Here is a 17,380-nt window from a genome sequence, read left to right as displayed (position 1 = left end):
CCACATGATTTAACCATAACCAATAAGTCGACTCTTCATAGGTTGTTCGTAATAACAACTGGGTCAATATGTTGTTTTACCCCTGATATTATGTCGTGTTCCTTAAGTTCCTACTGATCCTCTAATGAATAATTGGTCTATGATCTAATCACTAAACTGGATCCCTCTCGGGCCAGTGAGAGGGTGGGGCCCCTTATTCAAGACCTGGATACAGTACTTAAGAAAATAACCTTTCTCCTATCCCTAAATCGGGTAGGCATGAATTCCGTCTTATACCCTATGTCCCCAACTATCTACCCGGTCTTATCCTTGAAATGAGAGACTTATTGAGCTGACGCTATTGAGCCAACCCGCACCCATGCAAATCTAAGAATAATCCTGAATAGACAAGAGTTCATAGTTAGCTTAGGATTAAGATCGAGTTACCTAGGTCATCTAAGCGAAATAGTCAGTTTTAAACAGTAAACAGCATTATATATTAAGAGTGACTTATTTCTTGGTCGATCTTATACAAACTCATTGCATAGGACACCCCCACTTCTCATGTCAATACATGAACGAATCTGGATCACTTTTTTTGTACCAACTATAGAGTAGGTTGCATCCAATAGTGTTACCAGAATTAGGTACCCAATCTTAATCATGTACTATAGACCATTTTGGCTATATACTCGAACTTTGATCCATCTTTATGTCTTTACATAAAGTTCAAGTATTCATGTAATAGTCATGGATCTTAGTTTATTAGATTTAAACTTTATGAATGCAACTAATAGATTCAATAATAACTTTATTGAAGAAATGTTGAATAACATCTTTATTGATAATAGAATATGTTTAATTTTACAAATTGCGATTTTTAGGACATAAAACCCAACAGCGAAGGACCGAAATGATCGCCACTAAAGTGGTGACTAACCTATCAGCACAAGTGGTTGCCATAACAAATATGCTAAAGAATTTGGCAATGAACAACGCAGTTCAAACACAAAATGTTTATCAGATTGATGTGTTTGGTTAACCCGTGATTGGCTATGTGGGTTACAAGGAGCTATATTCCTTTTATGCCTATCCACATAATCCACAAGTTGTTTGCTTTGTGAGAAATAACCCATTCTCAAACACATATAACCCAGGATGGAGAAACCATCCTAACTTCTCTTGGGGAGGTCAACAACAAAACCAAGATCCATCTGCTATGCAGCAACAGCATAAGCAAGGTCCTTTGCCTGGATTCTAGCACACACAACAACAACCACTTCAGTCTCACAACAAAGGTACCAATGTGTCAAGTTCTTCATCTCTGCTTGAAGCTTTATTGAAGAAATATATTGTCTAAAACGCAATGTTGAGAAGTTGGGCATCGTTTAGAAACTTGGAGATGCAAGTGGACAAATTGCGAACAAGCTAAAGAACTAACTGCATGCCACCCTGTCGACCAACACTAAGGCTCCTAGACACAACCACAATAATGGCAAAGAGCAGTGTCAAGCTGTAACATTGTGAAGTGGAAGACCTCTAACTGATGAAAGAAGAAGAGAACCGAGAGAAGCATACCTTTCTCAATCAACAAAACCTTCAAACACACCTAAGCAACCATCTCTAAGAACTACCGCATCTGAACAAATTGGAAAAGAGAAAGCACTTGACTCTACAAATCATTCTCCAGCCAGTACCTCCAACACAAGGGGAATGCCTGACGTGCATTCAACTACACCATTCCGTTGACTCTTGCAGAAGAAAAATGATGAAAATCAATTCAAGTGTTTCTTGGACATTCTCAAACAATTGCATATCAATATTCCACTGGTTGAGGCATTGGATCAGGTTGTGTCAACTTTTTTAAGGATATCCTATCAAAAAATAGGAGGATTGGTGAATTTGAAACCGTGGCACTAACACAGGAATATAATGTGTTGTTCAAGAAAGATCTCCCTAAAAAGCTAGCAAATCCTGGTAGCTTCACCATCCCTTGTTCAATTGAGGGAATCGATGTAGCACATGCACTATATGATTTAGGCGCAAGTATTAATCTAATGCCCCAATCAATCTTTAAGAAGATGGGGATTGGGGAAGCTAAACCAACTACAGTAACATTGTAGCTAGCAAATCGATCCATCACTTATCCTGAAGGAAAAATAAAATATGTACCATGAACGTTGACAAGTTCACAGCAGACTTCATAGTCTTGGATTATGAAGAAGATAGGGATATTCCCATTATCCCTGGGAGACCATTTTTGGCCACAAGAAATAGACGTACATCAAGGGGAGTTAAAAATGTGTATGGGTGATCAAGAAGTAAAATTTAATGTCTTCAACGTATTAAAGTTCCCTGACGAGTTAAAGATGGGTCAGTTGATTGAAACCGTTGAAATGGTTGAAGAAGAAGAAAGACAAAAAGAGCAGGACCAAGAATGTGACGTCCATGCATTAAGTGAAAGTGTAAAGAAGTTTGAACCGTTCCACCTGAACGAGTGGCAGTCAAAGCCAACGCAACCCTCTCCTGAGAAGCCTCTAACACTTAAACTCAAATCGCTTCCTGATCACTTAAAATATGCTTGTCTTGGAAACAATAGCACTTTAACTATAATTACTTCATCAAAACTTTCTAATACTAACGAAGAGCTTTTATTGTAGGTATTGAAAAAGCATACTCGAGCTATTGGATGAACACTGGTTAACATTCAATGAATCAACCTGTCATATTGTATGCACAAAATAAGACTTGAATAAGGGAATACTGGGTCTGTTAATTCCCAACGCAGGCTCAACCCCCTAATGAAAGAAGTAATGAAGAAGGAAATAATAAAATGGCTCGACACAGGAGTCATTTATCTCATCTCAGACAACAGCTAAGTTAGTCTAATCCAATGCTTGCCTAAAAAGAGAGTACCATTATGGTTGTTAATAGCAAAAATGAGTTGATCCCGTTTAGAATAGTCATTGGATGTTGCATATGTATGGATTATAGGAAGTTGAATGCAGCAGCTAAAAAGGATCACTTCTGACTACCTTTCATCGACCAAATGTTAGACCTACTCGCAGGAAAAGAATTCTACTGCTTCTTATATGGCTACTCCAGCTACAAGCAGTTCCTAATTGCTCTTGAAGACCAAGATAAAACTACATTCGCATGCCCTTTTGAGACCTTTACATTTCGACACATGCCCTTTGGGTTATGCAATACATCAGGTACTTTCCAAAGGTGCATGATGACTATATTTTCTAAATTTCTTGAGCAATCTGTTGAGATCTTCATAGACAACTTTTCAGTTTTTGGAGATTCTTCTTCAACCTGTCTTAACAACTTAAAGATTGTCCTTGCCCTGAGCAAAGAGACCAACTTAGTCCTTAATTGAGAAAAATGTCACTTTACGATGATGGGAGGAATAATGCTTGGTCATAAAATCTCAAAGCCAATACTTGAAGTTGATAACGCAAAGATTGACGTAATTGTGAAGTTGCTGTCAGCCACTGCGAATGTAAAGGCATTAAAAAGTTTCTTAGGGCATGCAAGCTTCTATAGAAGATTTGTAAAAGGGTTCTCACAAATCGCATGACCTCTGAGTGCGTTTCTTGAACTAAATATGCCCTATGATTTGGATGAGAATTGCAAACGAGCATACGAAACACTAAGGCATGCATTGACGATAGCACCAATCTTGGTAGCTCCTGATTGGGCACAACCCTTCATTTTAATGTGCGATGCTAGTGATGTTGCGGTAGGTGCAATGCTAGAGCAGAAAAAATGAAGCTGCTAGCCTAAAAAATAGGTTACTTAGCTACAGAATTAGAGAGTTAGAAAATTTCACTGTACATACTTAGAAGTAGAACTTCAGCCATCTGCAAGAGAGAAAGAGAGTGACATCACCATTTCCACCATTGATCACAAAGGTGCTACCGAAGATAGAGCTCGAGAGAGACAACTTCTAGCACATCCCTACCTTAGTTACAAACAACAAGCATCAAAACAAGAGAAAATGATCAAGACATTGAGTCGGGCAGCTTAACTTCTCTTTATCCTTTACATCTTATCTTCCATTGTTAAACTTGATCGAATGGAGATTCAATAAAGAAAGTTTCATCATTTATTAATTCAATCATGATTTTATCCATCTACACATTCTCCTATTTATTTTCATCTACCATGAGCAACTAATTTTACTGTGGGTTGGGATGAGCTAAATGTTAATCTGATGAGTTGTATGTGTATGAAGTTTAGCTTGCTTGATGTTCACTTAACTTTTGTTTGCTTAAATCCATCTAATCAATCGATTTAAGTAGAAATAGTTTACTGCTTGAGAAAGTAAGTGACTATGGAACTCATTAAGTAAGAGCAATGGGTGACTTTAGAGATAGAGTGGCCATGTTGTTCATTTGTTCAGACTATCAATAAGTATGCATCTTAGAGCTAAGACATATGTGGCAACAACATCAAGAGATGCTAAACATAGATTAAGTAAGAAAAGAGTCTGAACGCATCGCACATATACACGATTTAGCAAATGCTCTTCCCAACCCTGTTTTAGTTCACTGATTCAACAAAGGATTGCTATAGTTAAGGAGCCAACACATACCATTCTAATGCATACTTCATCGTCCAACGCATCCATTTACTCCAGCTCCTATTTCTTGCATATGTTTCATAGTTAGTGTAGTTTATATACATCCATGTACTCTTACTTAGGAATTCATAGCAAAAAGTTCACTTATCCATTTCACATTAGTTCTTACTAATCCCTTACTTTCAACCCTGGACTTATTAGGAAACTTGAGTTAGACTTATACTTGGTTTCTTTTCAAGAAAACTTGTACTCAACTAGAGCTAAATTTGTACATGAAGCATCGAATCTTATCTTAATTGCATCACTTCGAAACATAATCAACATATCCAGTCACAACGAACAATTTGCCACCCAATAAAATTTTTCAAAAAATATTAATAAATCAAATTGTATATCAATAGTATCATTGATAAGATCCCAAGGATCGCTCTCACGTGCCATCACGTGACTCCCCCTTTTAATTCCTTTATTATATTATTAATTTATTCTCTAATCCACAAACTTACAAACTATACACACACATTCCCTTCCTTTTCGTAGTTCTCCATACACCACTAACCCTTTCTTTTTTTATTATTACTCTTCATCTGTACCATATGGTTTAGGTTTTTAATCACAAAATTTTCCTTCGACTATTTCTTCTCAAAGTCTCTAGTTCATCTTAATCATTTGAAATGTCATCTATTCGATAAATTGAGTCTCTTCACTTTTAAATCAATGTCTAATAAATTCACAAACTTTCGATTTATATGATAAATGAATCTATAATATGTTCGATATTTTAATATTTAATATATCTATTAGATACTGAAATAAATTTCATATCTAATAAAACTATAAACTATCTTACAAAATGATAGCCATTTGATCTTTTAGTTTTTTATTTTTGAAAATCAAACTTATTTTCTTCTCAATTTCTTATTATCAGTCTCATCTTTCTTTTATTTTTAAGTAAAAGAGTTGAATTCTTAAACCATTTATTAAATTTAGAGGTGAGATGAGTATTTATAAACTTAATTTTCAAAATCTAAAAACAAAAGAACTAAAAAAAAACAAAAAAACTCCTAACAAAATTTAATTTTTGCATTTAGTCTTTCGAAATGGAAGATGGTTCCTTTTTAAAGATGGAAAGGCAGGACAATGACAATTCTTCTGCCGCAAACACCCAACTTTCTACTACTTTGTTTGAGTAATACGTTGACACAAACCAATCAAAATTTTTATATTTTCTACTCTAAACTTTGAAGGAGGGCAGACGATGGCAGACTCACAAACTTAGAATTCATCCATTTGTAAGAGAGAGGAAAAAAAAAACTCACACTTCAATTTCTATTAGAGAATTTACAAAGTCCACATAAGCTCTAAAAGCATCGAGTTGATACCAAATAGGAAGGAGAAAAAAAAAAAGAACAAACAATTTCGCAAATCCAAAAACAAGATCTCTCTCCATAGTTAAGGGGAGGGAGGCCAACCAAAGGCTTCATTATCTTCATCTATTCCTTCATAAAATCTCAACTCTAGTCCCTCTAGTCTGCCTTCATTGTCCCATGGATCATCGAAACTACCAGCATCATCGAAGTAATCTGCAGAAAAGTCCCATGCCAAGTCGTCGTCTGATATGTACGAGTAGTCTGAGCCTTCATCCCATTCGTTTCTCTCGTAGACGTCCCTAACAACAGGCCCCAACACTGTTAGTTTTGGGAATTTCTCTGCAAGAAACTTGTCTTCCAGCCTTACATCCCAACACCCTCTCAAATCGAGGAACTCAAGGTTGGGGCAGCTTGAAAGTATTGTCAGTAAACTTTTGGTGCTTAGAGGGTGATAAGCCATTTCAAGGTGCTTGAGTTTCGGCATTGTGGCTGCAATAGTATAAGCTTCATCATCCGGGGAGGATATACTTGCTGTATGTAGTGGATGCAAGTTACGACACATTCCAACTAAAGCTTTGCAATTCTTTCCTATGGACTCTAAACCACAGGCACTGATTTTATCACAATAGCTTAGATCCAAAAAAGTAACTGCACAAAGCCTTCCGGCAATTTGTTCTGCAACAGCATCGCTTATATTGCTCCTTGGCAGTCGCAATGTTTGAAGAGAACCAGCACTTGAAAAAGCAATACAAACAAAACAAAACACCAACATCAAAATAGTCCATTTAACACACCAAATCCACAATCAGTACCAACCAAGGCCTTCATCAGCAGTTATACCAAATCTTGTTCATGTTCATAGCTAGTATGTATATTTTATTTGTTAAGATAAAAGAAAGTCCAAGACCTTTGTTTTTCTGGCATTAAAAATCAATTTCACCCACATCCACAAAAATTAAATTTCTTACTGATCAGCGATGGAGAAGAAAATGTTGCTGTTATGAAGACCAGTAACGCAGAGCTTGCGGAGCGATCCGCCACTTCGATTTATCAGCATTTGGAGCATTCGATCGACGTTGTCGAGCTGCCTTCGACTGCTCCATTCTTCAATGTCAATCTCTTGCCAGCAGTAAGGTCCGAGCACTGCTTTGGCCCATGATTTGCAGACCCTGGGAATAACGGTGAGTTTATCTTGGAGTGAAAGTTTACTGAAGATTAGCCCCAAAGCGTCCGGTATTAGCTCGTCCCAGTGCCTGAAATCACTTCCCTCTGCCATCTCTAGTCCGCTTGAGAAATCAGAAATCAGAAATCAAAAGTCAATTAAACAGTTCATTGCTGCCGGAAGGCACTCATTAGCTCTTCAGGAAGATAAAAGAACCCCCTTTCGTCCAACATTTAGGGTAACCCAGAGAGCAAATTACGCATACAAATTTGAGGCATAAGACATCAAACAAACCATCAGTAACTTATGAGAGGAAAAGGGTTTGCTTGAGATCCAAATTAAACAGAAAATCCCCAAGATATTCAACCATCGAAAGCATAAGTTTTCAGACCTAAAATCAAATCTATGCCATAAACCAAGGGAACTATGTAAAGACAAGGACTAACATACATACAGATCAACTACTTCAAAAGTGGAAAAGAAGAAAGGGTACACCAAAACTCGAGCCAAAATATTTAAAAGTAAAATACAAAACATCACAAGTGAAGAAAAAAAAATATTTTTTTTAAAATAAAAAAACCCAGAATTTTCAGTGGCTGAAAACCCAGAAATCAGAGGAATAGGACGCAGCAAATGCGACGCTCCAATGTATGGGAGACAAAATCTAAAAAAGAACACAAACCCCATAATTTAAATCTGAAAAAGAAGCTAGGTAAGTGGAGCAAAGTGGTTATTTTTGTTAATTTTGAAAAAAAAAAATGAAAACATTTTCTTTCCCCATATTGAAATCGAGTGAGTGAAGGAATGAAGATGCAGAAACAAAAGTATGAAAAAAAAAAAAAGAAAAGAAAAGAAAAGAAAAAGAAAAGAAAACTCACCGGCTTAAACGGCGGAGAACAAAAACACAAACCAAAAGCAGAAGGGAGAAGTGGGAGAGCTATCTACCCACCTAACCAGAGCTTGAATGCAAGTAAGTACGCAGCAGAGAAGCAAAAAATTCAAAAAGGTGAAAACCCAATAAGTGTAAGAGAACAGAGAAACTGAGAAAGAGACGTAATCGTATGTCGGAGGTTAAAAAAACGAAGATGCTCAAACGGGATAAGTGTGTGTTTGCATAGTTGTGAGGAAGACGCAAAGAATTGACACAACTGTTATTTTAGTTTTTCCTTTTTTTTTTTTTTTTAACCTTTCTTTCTCTCCTGATCCGTAGAAAGATAAAGAGAGAGATGAGCAACAAACTAACAAACAATTATTTCAAAAACAATAACAAGTAAACAAGATGCTTGAAATTTACTGGCATGGCATCGATATCAGAAAATATTAACTTTTCTTTCCTTTTCCTTATGAGACTTTTTTTTAATACTGAGGTGACTGAGGCAGTGAAGCCAGTAAATAACCACTCTGTTACTTACTGTATATAAGAGAGAGAGTGAGAGAGAGAGAGAGAGAGAGAGAGAGAAGAAAACGGAGGAAGAAGTTTCAAGTTTCAAGTTTCAAGTTCCTACTAAGGGCACGTACAGGTGTCGGTGACAAGGATTGGAGAGGGAGGAGGTGGAACAAGAAAGGCAGTAAAAACTTGTGTAAATTAATGCATACGACTTCTTTTCAACGCTGGTAATTTGAAAGTTCAAATCTTCCGGGTTACCCTATTTGACTTGACTTCTTTCAACCAACTTGGAAAAGAGAAACAGATTAAAGTAAATCTATTTAATCTTTAAATTTTCAAAAATATCTAATAAAGAGACTAAATTTATAATTTAACCAATGAAAAACAAGGAAACAGTACTCTTTTCTTTTCCTTTCCACTCTACCAACACTTGAATCCAAAATAACTCCTCATTTCACTTCTAATAACGCGTAATCCTGCTTTATAAATGATAATAATAATAAAAAGAGAGTCATTTACCAAAAGGTAGGATATAATTGGAAGGGAATTTATTGACGTATCAATAATTGAATGAGAAGATAAAGTTTGAGAAGAGAAAGGCGTAAAAAGGCAACCGTATGAAAACGGAGGCTATGACAAAAAGCATAAAAGAGTGAAAATTGCTTGAAATTAGAAACTTCTGAGAAATTTATGGTACAAAATTTCAGGTACTCAAATGCACATAAAAAGACAAGTATATTTCCCTAATCACACTGAATTATGGTACTAAGTAAACCCAAGGACAAGACACAAATTTAGTTCATTATTTATTACATTCCCCACAGCATTATCGCCGTTCATCAGCCTCACCCACACCCCGTTTCCTCCTCCTTTGAACCAATGTTATAAAATATAAACCGTCCGTTTGGTTCTCTTCTCTCTACTTTAATCAGAAAGAAAGAAATAAAGAAAGAGGAGGGGAAACAGACAAGGCAGGTCCTTTTGATTCCATTATTTTCCTGAGCCCAGCGACGTGACATTTTATACGACGTCTATAGAATAATAATGTTTCTCACTCGTGAAACCATGGATCCCCTTCGACTCCTTGATTGGGCCTAATTTTGGAAACAAGAAAAGAAAGCCCAAAAAAGAAGTAAGGCAAAGGATGAAAAGAGATTTCTTCTTCTTAACCAAATATTGAAAGCACGTAATAAGAAGCAAGTTTCTACATTCATCAGAAAAGATTCCTTTGTAAATTAAAATCGAGCTCTTCTATCTAGTTCCTGAAAAGGAAGAAAAAGTGAAGGTAATTTTTCAGTATACGAATCTTCTTGTGTAAAATGAGTGTGTCGTCAACAAATCATGACAAGCACTTTGATGATGCTGTATCTTAATTCCTATATGGAGATGTTATGGACATGCAACGTCAAAAGGAAAGGGACAAGAGGAGCTTGGCTATGAATGATGTCTGGCTTTGGCAAACCCAAAGTCCAAATGTCATTTCATCATCATCAATAGTTCTCTTTTATACCTTCACTGTTCAAATTGAACCCTTTCTACTAGCAAAATGCTTACGGTCGAAAACAGAAAAGCCAATTCTATATCCAATCCGTTGGATGATAATGAGAAGGGAAAGTGAAAAAAATATGTCTTGAGATATTGTTAAGAAAACAGTGGAACAATTCTGCAAAACTTAAATAGCCAGATAGATCCTTGCAGTCACATCTGCTAGATAGTAAACTAAACTATTCGAACCAATAAGGTTACAAGTTCAACCAACTCTGGGAACCAGACTAATCAAGACAAGTTACTACAAGAAAATCGACGGACTCCCAAACAAAGTCTTTACCCAGAAACGTATAATGACTTATGATGCACAGTGTAGAAATGGTAATACAATGTAGATGCACAGTCCAATGCCAGTGAAACCAGAGAGTTACATAATGTTTCTAAAGCTGTTCGTTGAAGTTAAATCGCTTAGGAGCTTCAGCTTTAGCCTGCATAGACCACCTTCAATTCATCCCATCCATAAAGAAGGGCATTATATTAATCCATTCAAGTAATTTACTTTCATATGTTAGCATGAGTTAATGAGCAAAGCCATGAAAAGTTGAAACAGAACACAAGTTCAATCCCATTTCGATTCCCATGAATACAAAGCCAACACAAGCGGGAGCTGCCTCAACGCTCAGGCCAGTAAAGCATTACTGTTCATAAACATAAACTTTATTCTTTCTAAAGAGAACAATGCATAACTCACAAGCAAGAGCATCAAGCTTGTTATTGATCTAAAGAAATAGATTTCATTTACTTGAATAGCCTCTAGAAATGGCCAAAAAGATTCACATTATTATAAGCCTGCATTACAGAAACTTTCTAAAACAAAATTTCTATATACTAAGGAACATATGGAGGGCACAAACTTGAGACAAACATAGCCATTTAATTAGTACACAAAAAGGAAACAAAAACTATTATACACACCATTTGATGAGCCATCCAAAGAGAAAATGCTGCATAATGGGAACTTTCTCTAATACCTCCACCTTATACATCTTCAGCAACCCACTATTGACCTTGTTCCAATTAGGCACCCCACTAATATCATCAAGCAATGGCGAATGCTCTGAAAATGGACCCTTCTTCACCTTCTTTATAAATGAAATACAGGAGAAGTAAATATACTCATTCGAGAAATTGTCTAGTATATCCTGACTGTGAATGGATTTAGGTTTCAGATACTTATGGTCTATCAACTGTGACGATCCAAAAACGTACGACAGGAACTGGTAATCATCAAGGCCCCAAACACCATGGGAACCCGCAGGCTCCAAACAATAAACCAATTGCAATTTCCTCATTAACTCAAGATACTTCACGAAAACCCTAACGACAACAGCAGGGTAATCCTCCTCTTTAATTGTCCCCAATTTCGCCAAGCAATACAACCAGGCGGCGAAGTTTGTCTCGTGCCCAGTACCATAGTCTATTCGGCTCGAATTCCCGAAGCTATCAGTGAAATAGGGCACAGTCTCAACGGTGGCTGAATGAAGGTCCTCGGGGAGAAATCGAAGCATAAGAGAATCGCTGTTTTCCACCATCCGCGCATGCCATGTCCGATAAGAAAGGTTTCCATATCGAGACGCCATATGCGCCGGTGGTATATCGTCGATCCATCGAATCAGAGTATCGAGAATAGAGACGATGGAATTAACGGTGTTGGATTGGTAGCAAGGATCGGAAATTTTCCGGCCTCGAGTTGATTCGGAAAGAGCGACGATGAAACCGAGAAAATTTCTTCCGGAATCGGAATCGTGGAAGTGGCATATATCATCGGGAGAATGGATTCTTTTGGAAGGGACTTGGAAATGGTAAGGGGGAGAGACGACAGAGACTCTTTGAGGCTGAGGGACCGGTGAGAGGATTATGGATTGACTAGAACGGTTGTTGGACGGAATGCTGGCCGCCGGAGTAGGGCGATGAGTCGGCGGCGGGAAATTGGTCGGAGTATGGAACTTAGGCGAAGGGATAGGGAATTCTGGGGAATTCGAGTCTTTGGATTGCATTTTCCCGAAAGAATTTCGTGGGATATTTCCTTGGAGAGAGTGAAATTGGAGTTTCAGACAACGGGGAATGGTCGAAAATAAGGAGTTCTTCGCCGAATCTTTGAATACGTCGCTTCAATAGCTATGGCGGAAGCCCACCGAAAGTTCGGGTCCAATCTCGCGGCTTCGTGACAACGAACAGAAATTAAACAACAGAAATTATGACTTTCGTTTACAGTTTACAGTGTTTTTGTTTTGTTTTGTTTTTCTTTTTCCAATTTTTCTACTATGTTCTTTTTAAACCAATTAGTACACAAGTTTTAAAAGCGAAAATAACATCTTAAAAATTGAAATTAAGGTGATATGTTACGCACAGAATACGAATGTTCTACATATATTAAAATAATGACCATTACTGTGAAGTCCCAAAAATTTTAAGGTAAAATCAATTTATTTTATTTTGGGATAATTGAGAATTTTGTTGTTGATTTTTTTAAAAAATCTTATTTTGGGTTTAAAATATGTGATAAGTGGTTTAGAGATTTGAATTCAAGTTGGAGTTTGATTGGTTGAGAGATTTAGGGAGTTTTTTTTTTCTTTTTTTTTTTTTTGGAAAAGGAAATCCAATTAGAGATAAGCTGCCCATGAACATGGAACGAGGAGGCAAGCCCCCTCATCTTCCGCATATCTTGCTCATCCGACATGGCATGAATCACCGAACCTGCACTCAGGAATAGTAATGCTTTGAAAAACGCGTGATTCATTAAGTGAAAGACGCTAACCGAATAGTTAGAGATGCCGCAAGCAAAGATCATATAGCCTAATTGACTGCAAGTTGAATAAGCTATGACCCTCTTTAGATCGTTCTGTAATATTCCCGTGGTTGCCGCAAGGAATGACGTCGTAGCTCCTGCAGAAGTAATAACAATCAAAGCCGTATATATATATGTATATGTATACAAGTATTTTATTAGTCTACCTCGTTAATTGTGCAAGGAAAAAAAAAGAAATCTCCTTTCTCCTCTTGTCACTTCCCTCCTTTCTCTATTTTTTTTTGGGAAAATTAAAAGGATATTGTACTTTTAGAAATTATTTAGGAAAATATTGTTGTTTTCAAACTATTTGTAAAAATATTGTTGTTTTAAATAAGTCGAGGGTTGAAAATTTGACTTAGATAGGTTGAATTTTGAACCCTTGACCTTCTTTTTTTTTTTTTTTTTAGGAAAATATTGTTGTTTTCAAACGGATTCTGTCATCTCAGCAAATCTTACTAAATAACGAGTTAATGAATCTCCTTCTTTTTGCCACTGAACTTCCCAATCAAATTCGAGAGCGAGATTATGAGAGACAGCGAGAGCGAGAATACCGTACAAATTTTCCTTTTTTTTCCTTTTTAATTATTACACATTCCACCTTCTTCTTTCTAATCCTTTCTTCTTCTTCTTCTTTTTTTTTTTTTTTTTAATTTTTCATTTTATAAAAAAAAAATCTAAAAATATTTATTATTTTATTATTATTTTATTTAAAATCTAAAAATAATAAATTAAAAATATAATAACTCATAAAAATAAAAAAATGTAAATTAAATATCTCATTTATATAAAAATAATTACAAAAATCAATGTGTCCCACAAGGCGGACGTCGTCAATTTCGAGCTGGTTGTCATTGTCGACTTCGAACTTGAGGTTGCTCGGGTTCTTTTTGATATTGCTCTAGTACCTCTGCAGGCGCTTCATAATATAAATATTCATTATGCTCTCCACGACCCTAACCATGTCCATGCATGTATGAAGACGAAGGACCAGCCTCTGAGTCATAATGTCCTGAACCAAATACTGGCATAATCATCATCGGACTAACATAATCAGTTTGACTCTGCGTCTGCGTCATAGGGGCAACTCTTCCGCATTATGTGCAACCTCATCAAACTCATCCTCTTCCCGAACAGGTTCTCTACGTCTAGGAGCTGGTGGAGAAACAATAGGTATATCGTACATATAATGAATTTCCTCCATATAGCTTTGGTTGTCACTACATATAGCAAGAACCTGGTTCGGATCATTCGCAACCTCACGGAGTCTACTGTTGTTCGATCTCTGTGAATTATAAAACAATTAGACAATATTTAAAATAAATTTAAATTAAAAAAATTAGATAATATTCATTCATTTACCAGATGACCCATAGCTGCTCCCGGATGAGTGACGTAGCGCATTGTGATATTATTATATCAATGAATATATTCTGGAGTGACATCTTTGTCAAACTGTTCAAGAGAAACCCCCACTGCAATAAACCTTGCATGATAGTGCCATCGCACTACCAAATGTGCAACTTTTTCAGACCAATCTCCAGTCCTTAGGTCAATATCATGCAGTACGGGTTCAGTATTACAAGGTGGTGGGATATCCTGCTGAAAATCGAATTGTCTCATCACCTTGTCAGGAAGATGCCACTCACCAATGTGAAAACATATGAGAGGACTCATCGTCTGCCATATGTTTTGACCATTCGTACAAAAATTAGGCAGAGTATGCACAATAATTTTGTACGACTCCCAAATAACCTAAAACACAAAATATTATATTAGAGAATATTAAAGACAAATACAATAAAAATCTGAATAAAATAATCAATTAGGTTTAGTGTAATGTACCTGTTCAGGTTGAAGCAGATCAAACATGTATCTATACTGGTTGACTACATGTGTGGCTGTCCTAGTCACACCAATTTTGTCTCTCCACCTAAATTTTTAAATTGATAATTTAGAATTTAAATTAACTAGATCAGTGATATAAAAATTAAATTGAATTAAAACAACATACCGAGAACCGTAGGCTCGTCCAACTAACTGAGCGTCATTAACATGATGTAGCTGTAGAGCCATTGTTGGAAATCGCTCCCAAGCCCATAGTTGCAAAAGTATGAGAGGCCCAGCTATCTCTCGAACCTCAGGTCTTGTTGCTTTGCATAGTTGTCTATACAACCATGCCAAGCATGCTCCACCCCACGAATACCGCCCCGCATCATGGAGGTTAGCTAACAGTGGCAGGAACATCAAGTGAACAAAATGACTTGATTTATCTGAAAACAGACTTCCATCCATCATTTGTAGTATATATACTCGCGCATATCTTATCACGGTTTCCTTGTCTGCATCATCTGTGAGCTCACGAAATTGTGTTCCTAACCATATTAAACTTAACCTCGATCCTTTAATCTTGTCGGCAAGTGGGGTCGCATCGAGGTACAGTTGACAAACTTCTAATTAGTCATCGTACATCACTCCGGTGATCGGCTCACTGTCAACAGGTAACCCTAACAACACTTCTATGTCTTGTAGAGTGATAGTGCACTCTCCAACAGACATATGGAATGTATGCGTCTCGAGCCTCCATCTCTCGACCAAGGCTGTGATCAGATGCCAATCCAATTGAATAAATCCTGCCTCTCGATGTCTGCAAGATATTTCTCCAGTAGTACAAAACATCGGGATCAACAGGTCCTGGGTTTATCTTGACGCTCCAATGCATCCCTTGTTTCTGCTTTTCTTTTCTCGAAATATTTCACGCATTTGAAGAATGTTATCTGAGCAAGAGCATTTATAGGCAACTCTGATAGATTTGTCGTCATCCACCCATATCTGAATCATCCATCATGTGCAAGTCCATTGCTCTAAACTAATGTTGTCAAAAAAACTTAGACAGCTCCGATTTATTCCTTTGATATCTTCAATTACTTTGTTGAACTTTTGAAATTGAAACTGACACCCGACACAATAAACATAAACTGACACCCGAAAAGTTAACGTTATCACAACGAGATGGAGTGGACAGAACCAGCTACTCGACAACGATGTGGATTTTGTAACCAGTTAGGACATAATCGAAGGAAGTATCCTTGACGGGCTCCAGATAGTTAGGGATTGAATAATAAATAATTTTTTTTTATTGTATATTCAATATTTTTATTATAATGTATTGTATATTCAATTTTTTTTTTTTATAATAATCTACTGTATATTCAATTTTTTTTTTTGTAATCAATAAAGTTTTACATTATAATAATCTAATATATTCAATTTATAGTATAATAATCTAATATATTCAATTTATTGTCTAATGATTATTCAATTATAGTATAATAATCTAATATATTCAATTTTTTGTCTAATGATTATTCAATTATAGTATAATAATTTAATATATTCAATTTACTGTCTAATGATTATTCAATTATAATATAATAATCTAATATATTTAATTTATTGTCTAATAATTATTTAATTATATTATAATAATCTAATATATTCAATTATAGTCTAATGATTATTCAATTATAGTATGATTATTAGCTCTTTTTTCTCTTTTTTTATATATATTTCTATGGAAAGTTCAAATAAAGTGAAGACTCTCGCTCTCTCAATCTCGATCTTGCTCTCGCTCTCTCGCTCTCGATCTTGCTCTCGCTCTCACTCTCTCTGTTATTGTTGTTATTTTTCCATTAATGATTACTAGCTTTCATTTCTTCTGGAACAATCACAAACACTTTTTTGATTATGGATCTACTTTTGTTCATAGACAAAACTAATTCGGAATTGTCTTTCATTCCAAGGCATAACTTGTATCCATGCGCTTCATATTCGCCTGGAGTTCACTCCTAGAAATATAGCCATCCCCATCCCCTCACGTCAATCCCACAAGCCTCCGTCTAATTCGAAATGATAACAAAATGCATAGGTTGTTAGAAGCAGCTCGAGTACACAGATACATATAGTATACCATCTCATTACTTTATTTCCTCTATGAAGGAAAAAGAAAAGTAATAAACCTGCAATCTCGAGGGTGGATGTGTGTCGAAACTTCAACCTTCGATAGCCTAAGCGAGATTCGCGAGATTTCCCTTGTCGAGGGTTGAAGTTTCGGCTTATGTATTGTTTCCAAGTTTTTCTTTGTTCGTCGAGTTCTCAACCTTCGACCTTCACATTAGTCGAGTTCTCAACCTTCGACCTCTAGCCTCGAATTCCCAAAACAACAATATTTCTCTAATAAGTTTCAAAACAACAATATTTTTCTAATAAGTTTTGAAAACAACAATATTAATATTAAAGGTCCTTTTTTTTTTTCATCTCAACTGCAATTGATGCAACGACCGCTTGGAGTGACACCACTAGCCTCGCTCAATCGTTTACACCATGCCTCAGCCTAGCCGTCTGATGCGATCGGTTAAATGCTCTATGATGTTTTGAAGAACGCAGTGTTTTACCTAATTAAATCCAAGTATAAATCTAACTAGGCACCTGGTGAGTCCAGGGTTAAACACAGGGATTGCTTGGTATTGATGCGATGACACTATTGTTTCGATCTTGA

General features: G+C 36.3%; 2 protein-coding genes across 5 annotated transcripts; both read right to left on the bottom strand.

Annotated features, from left to right (window-relative positions):
- Positions 1–5,872: 5,872 nt before the first annotated feature.
- On the bottom strand, positions 5,873–8,769 carry LOC150030041 (F-box protein FBW2-like). Of its 3 annotated transcripts, none has more exons than XM_090310136.1 (3): positions 8,512–8,769; positions 6,906–7,223; positions 5,873–6,671 (listed from the first exon to the last, which is right to left on the bottom strand). In XM_090310136.1, exons 2-3 carry the CDS (start codon positions 7,211–7,213, stop codon positions 6,020–6,022), a joined length of 960 nt encoding a protein of 319 aa, XP_090166262.1. In that variant the 5' UTR covers positions 7,214–7,223; positions 8,512–8,769; the 3' UTR covers positions 5,873–6,019. The 3 variants fall into 3 exon arrangements, with proteins under 3 accessions (XP_090166262.1, XP_090166260.1, XP_090166261.1); XM_090310134.1 differs by having other exon boundaries at positions 7,978–8,715; XM_090310135.1 differs by lacking the exon at positions 8,512–8,769 and adding an exon at positions 8,049–8,387.
- A 364-nt stretch (positions 8,770–9,133) lies between these two features.
- Positions 9,134–12,340, bottom strand: LOC120085840 (uncharacterized). Of its 2 annotated transcripts, none has more exons than XM_039042057.2 (2): positions 10,950–12,340; positions 9,134–9,580 (listed from the first exon to the last, which is right to left on the bottom strand). In XM_039042057.2, the coding sequence occupies exons 1-2, from the start codon at positions 12,029–12,031 to the stop codon at positions 9,538–9,540; spliced, it is 1,125 nt and encodes a 374-aa protein (XP_038897985.1). In that variant the 5' UTR covers positions 12,032–12,340; the 3' UTR covers positions 9,134–9,537. The 2 variants fall into 2 exon arrangements, with proteins under 2 accessions (XP_038897985.1, XP_038897986.1); XM_039042058.2 differs by lacking the exon at positions 9,134–9,580 and adding an exon at positions 9,727–9,748.
- Positions 12,341–17,380: the final 5,040 nt, after the last annotated feature.

This window comes from Benincasa hispida, unplaced genomic scaffold (genome assembly GCF_027475165.1).
Source record: "Benincasa hispida cultivar pf3 unplaced genomic scaffold, pf3_genome.v1.1 HicScf667, whole genome shotgun sequence".
NCBI classification, from domain to species: Eukaryota; Viridiplantae; Streptophyta; class Magnoliopsida; order Cucurbitales; family Cucurbitaceae; genus Benincasa; species Benincasa hispida.
The sequence above is the reverse complement of the archived record's forward strand: the minus strand, read 5'-3'. Positions and strand labels throughout refer to the sequence as shown.

Bases quoted from the DNA above. Each gene is read 5' to 3' on its own strand.
- LOC120085840 (XM_039042057.2), bottom strand. From the start codon at position 12,031: ATGCAATCCAAAGACTCGAATTCCCCAGAATTCCCTATCCCTTCGCCT. The intron at 9,581-10,949 runs GTGTGTATAATA...TTCCAAAATTAG, and splicing joins TTTGGATGGCTCATCAAATG to GCCCAATCAAGGAGTCGAAG.
- LOC150030041 (XM_090310136.1), bottom strand. From the start codon at position 7,213: ATGGCAGAGGGAAGTGATTTCAGGCACTGGGACGAGCTAATACCGGAC. The intron at 6,672-6,905 runs GTAAGAAATTTA...TGCTTTTTCAAG, and splicing joins TTCTTCTCCATCGCTGATCA to TGCTGGTTCTCTTCAAACAT.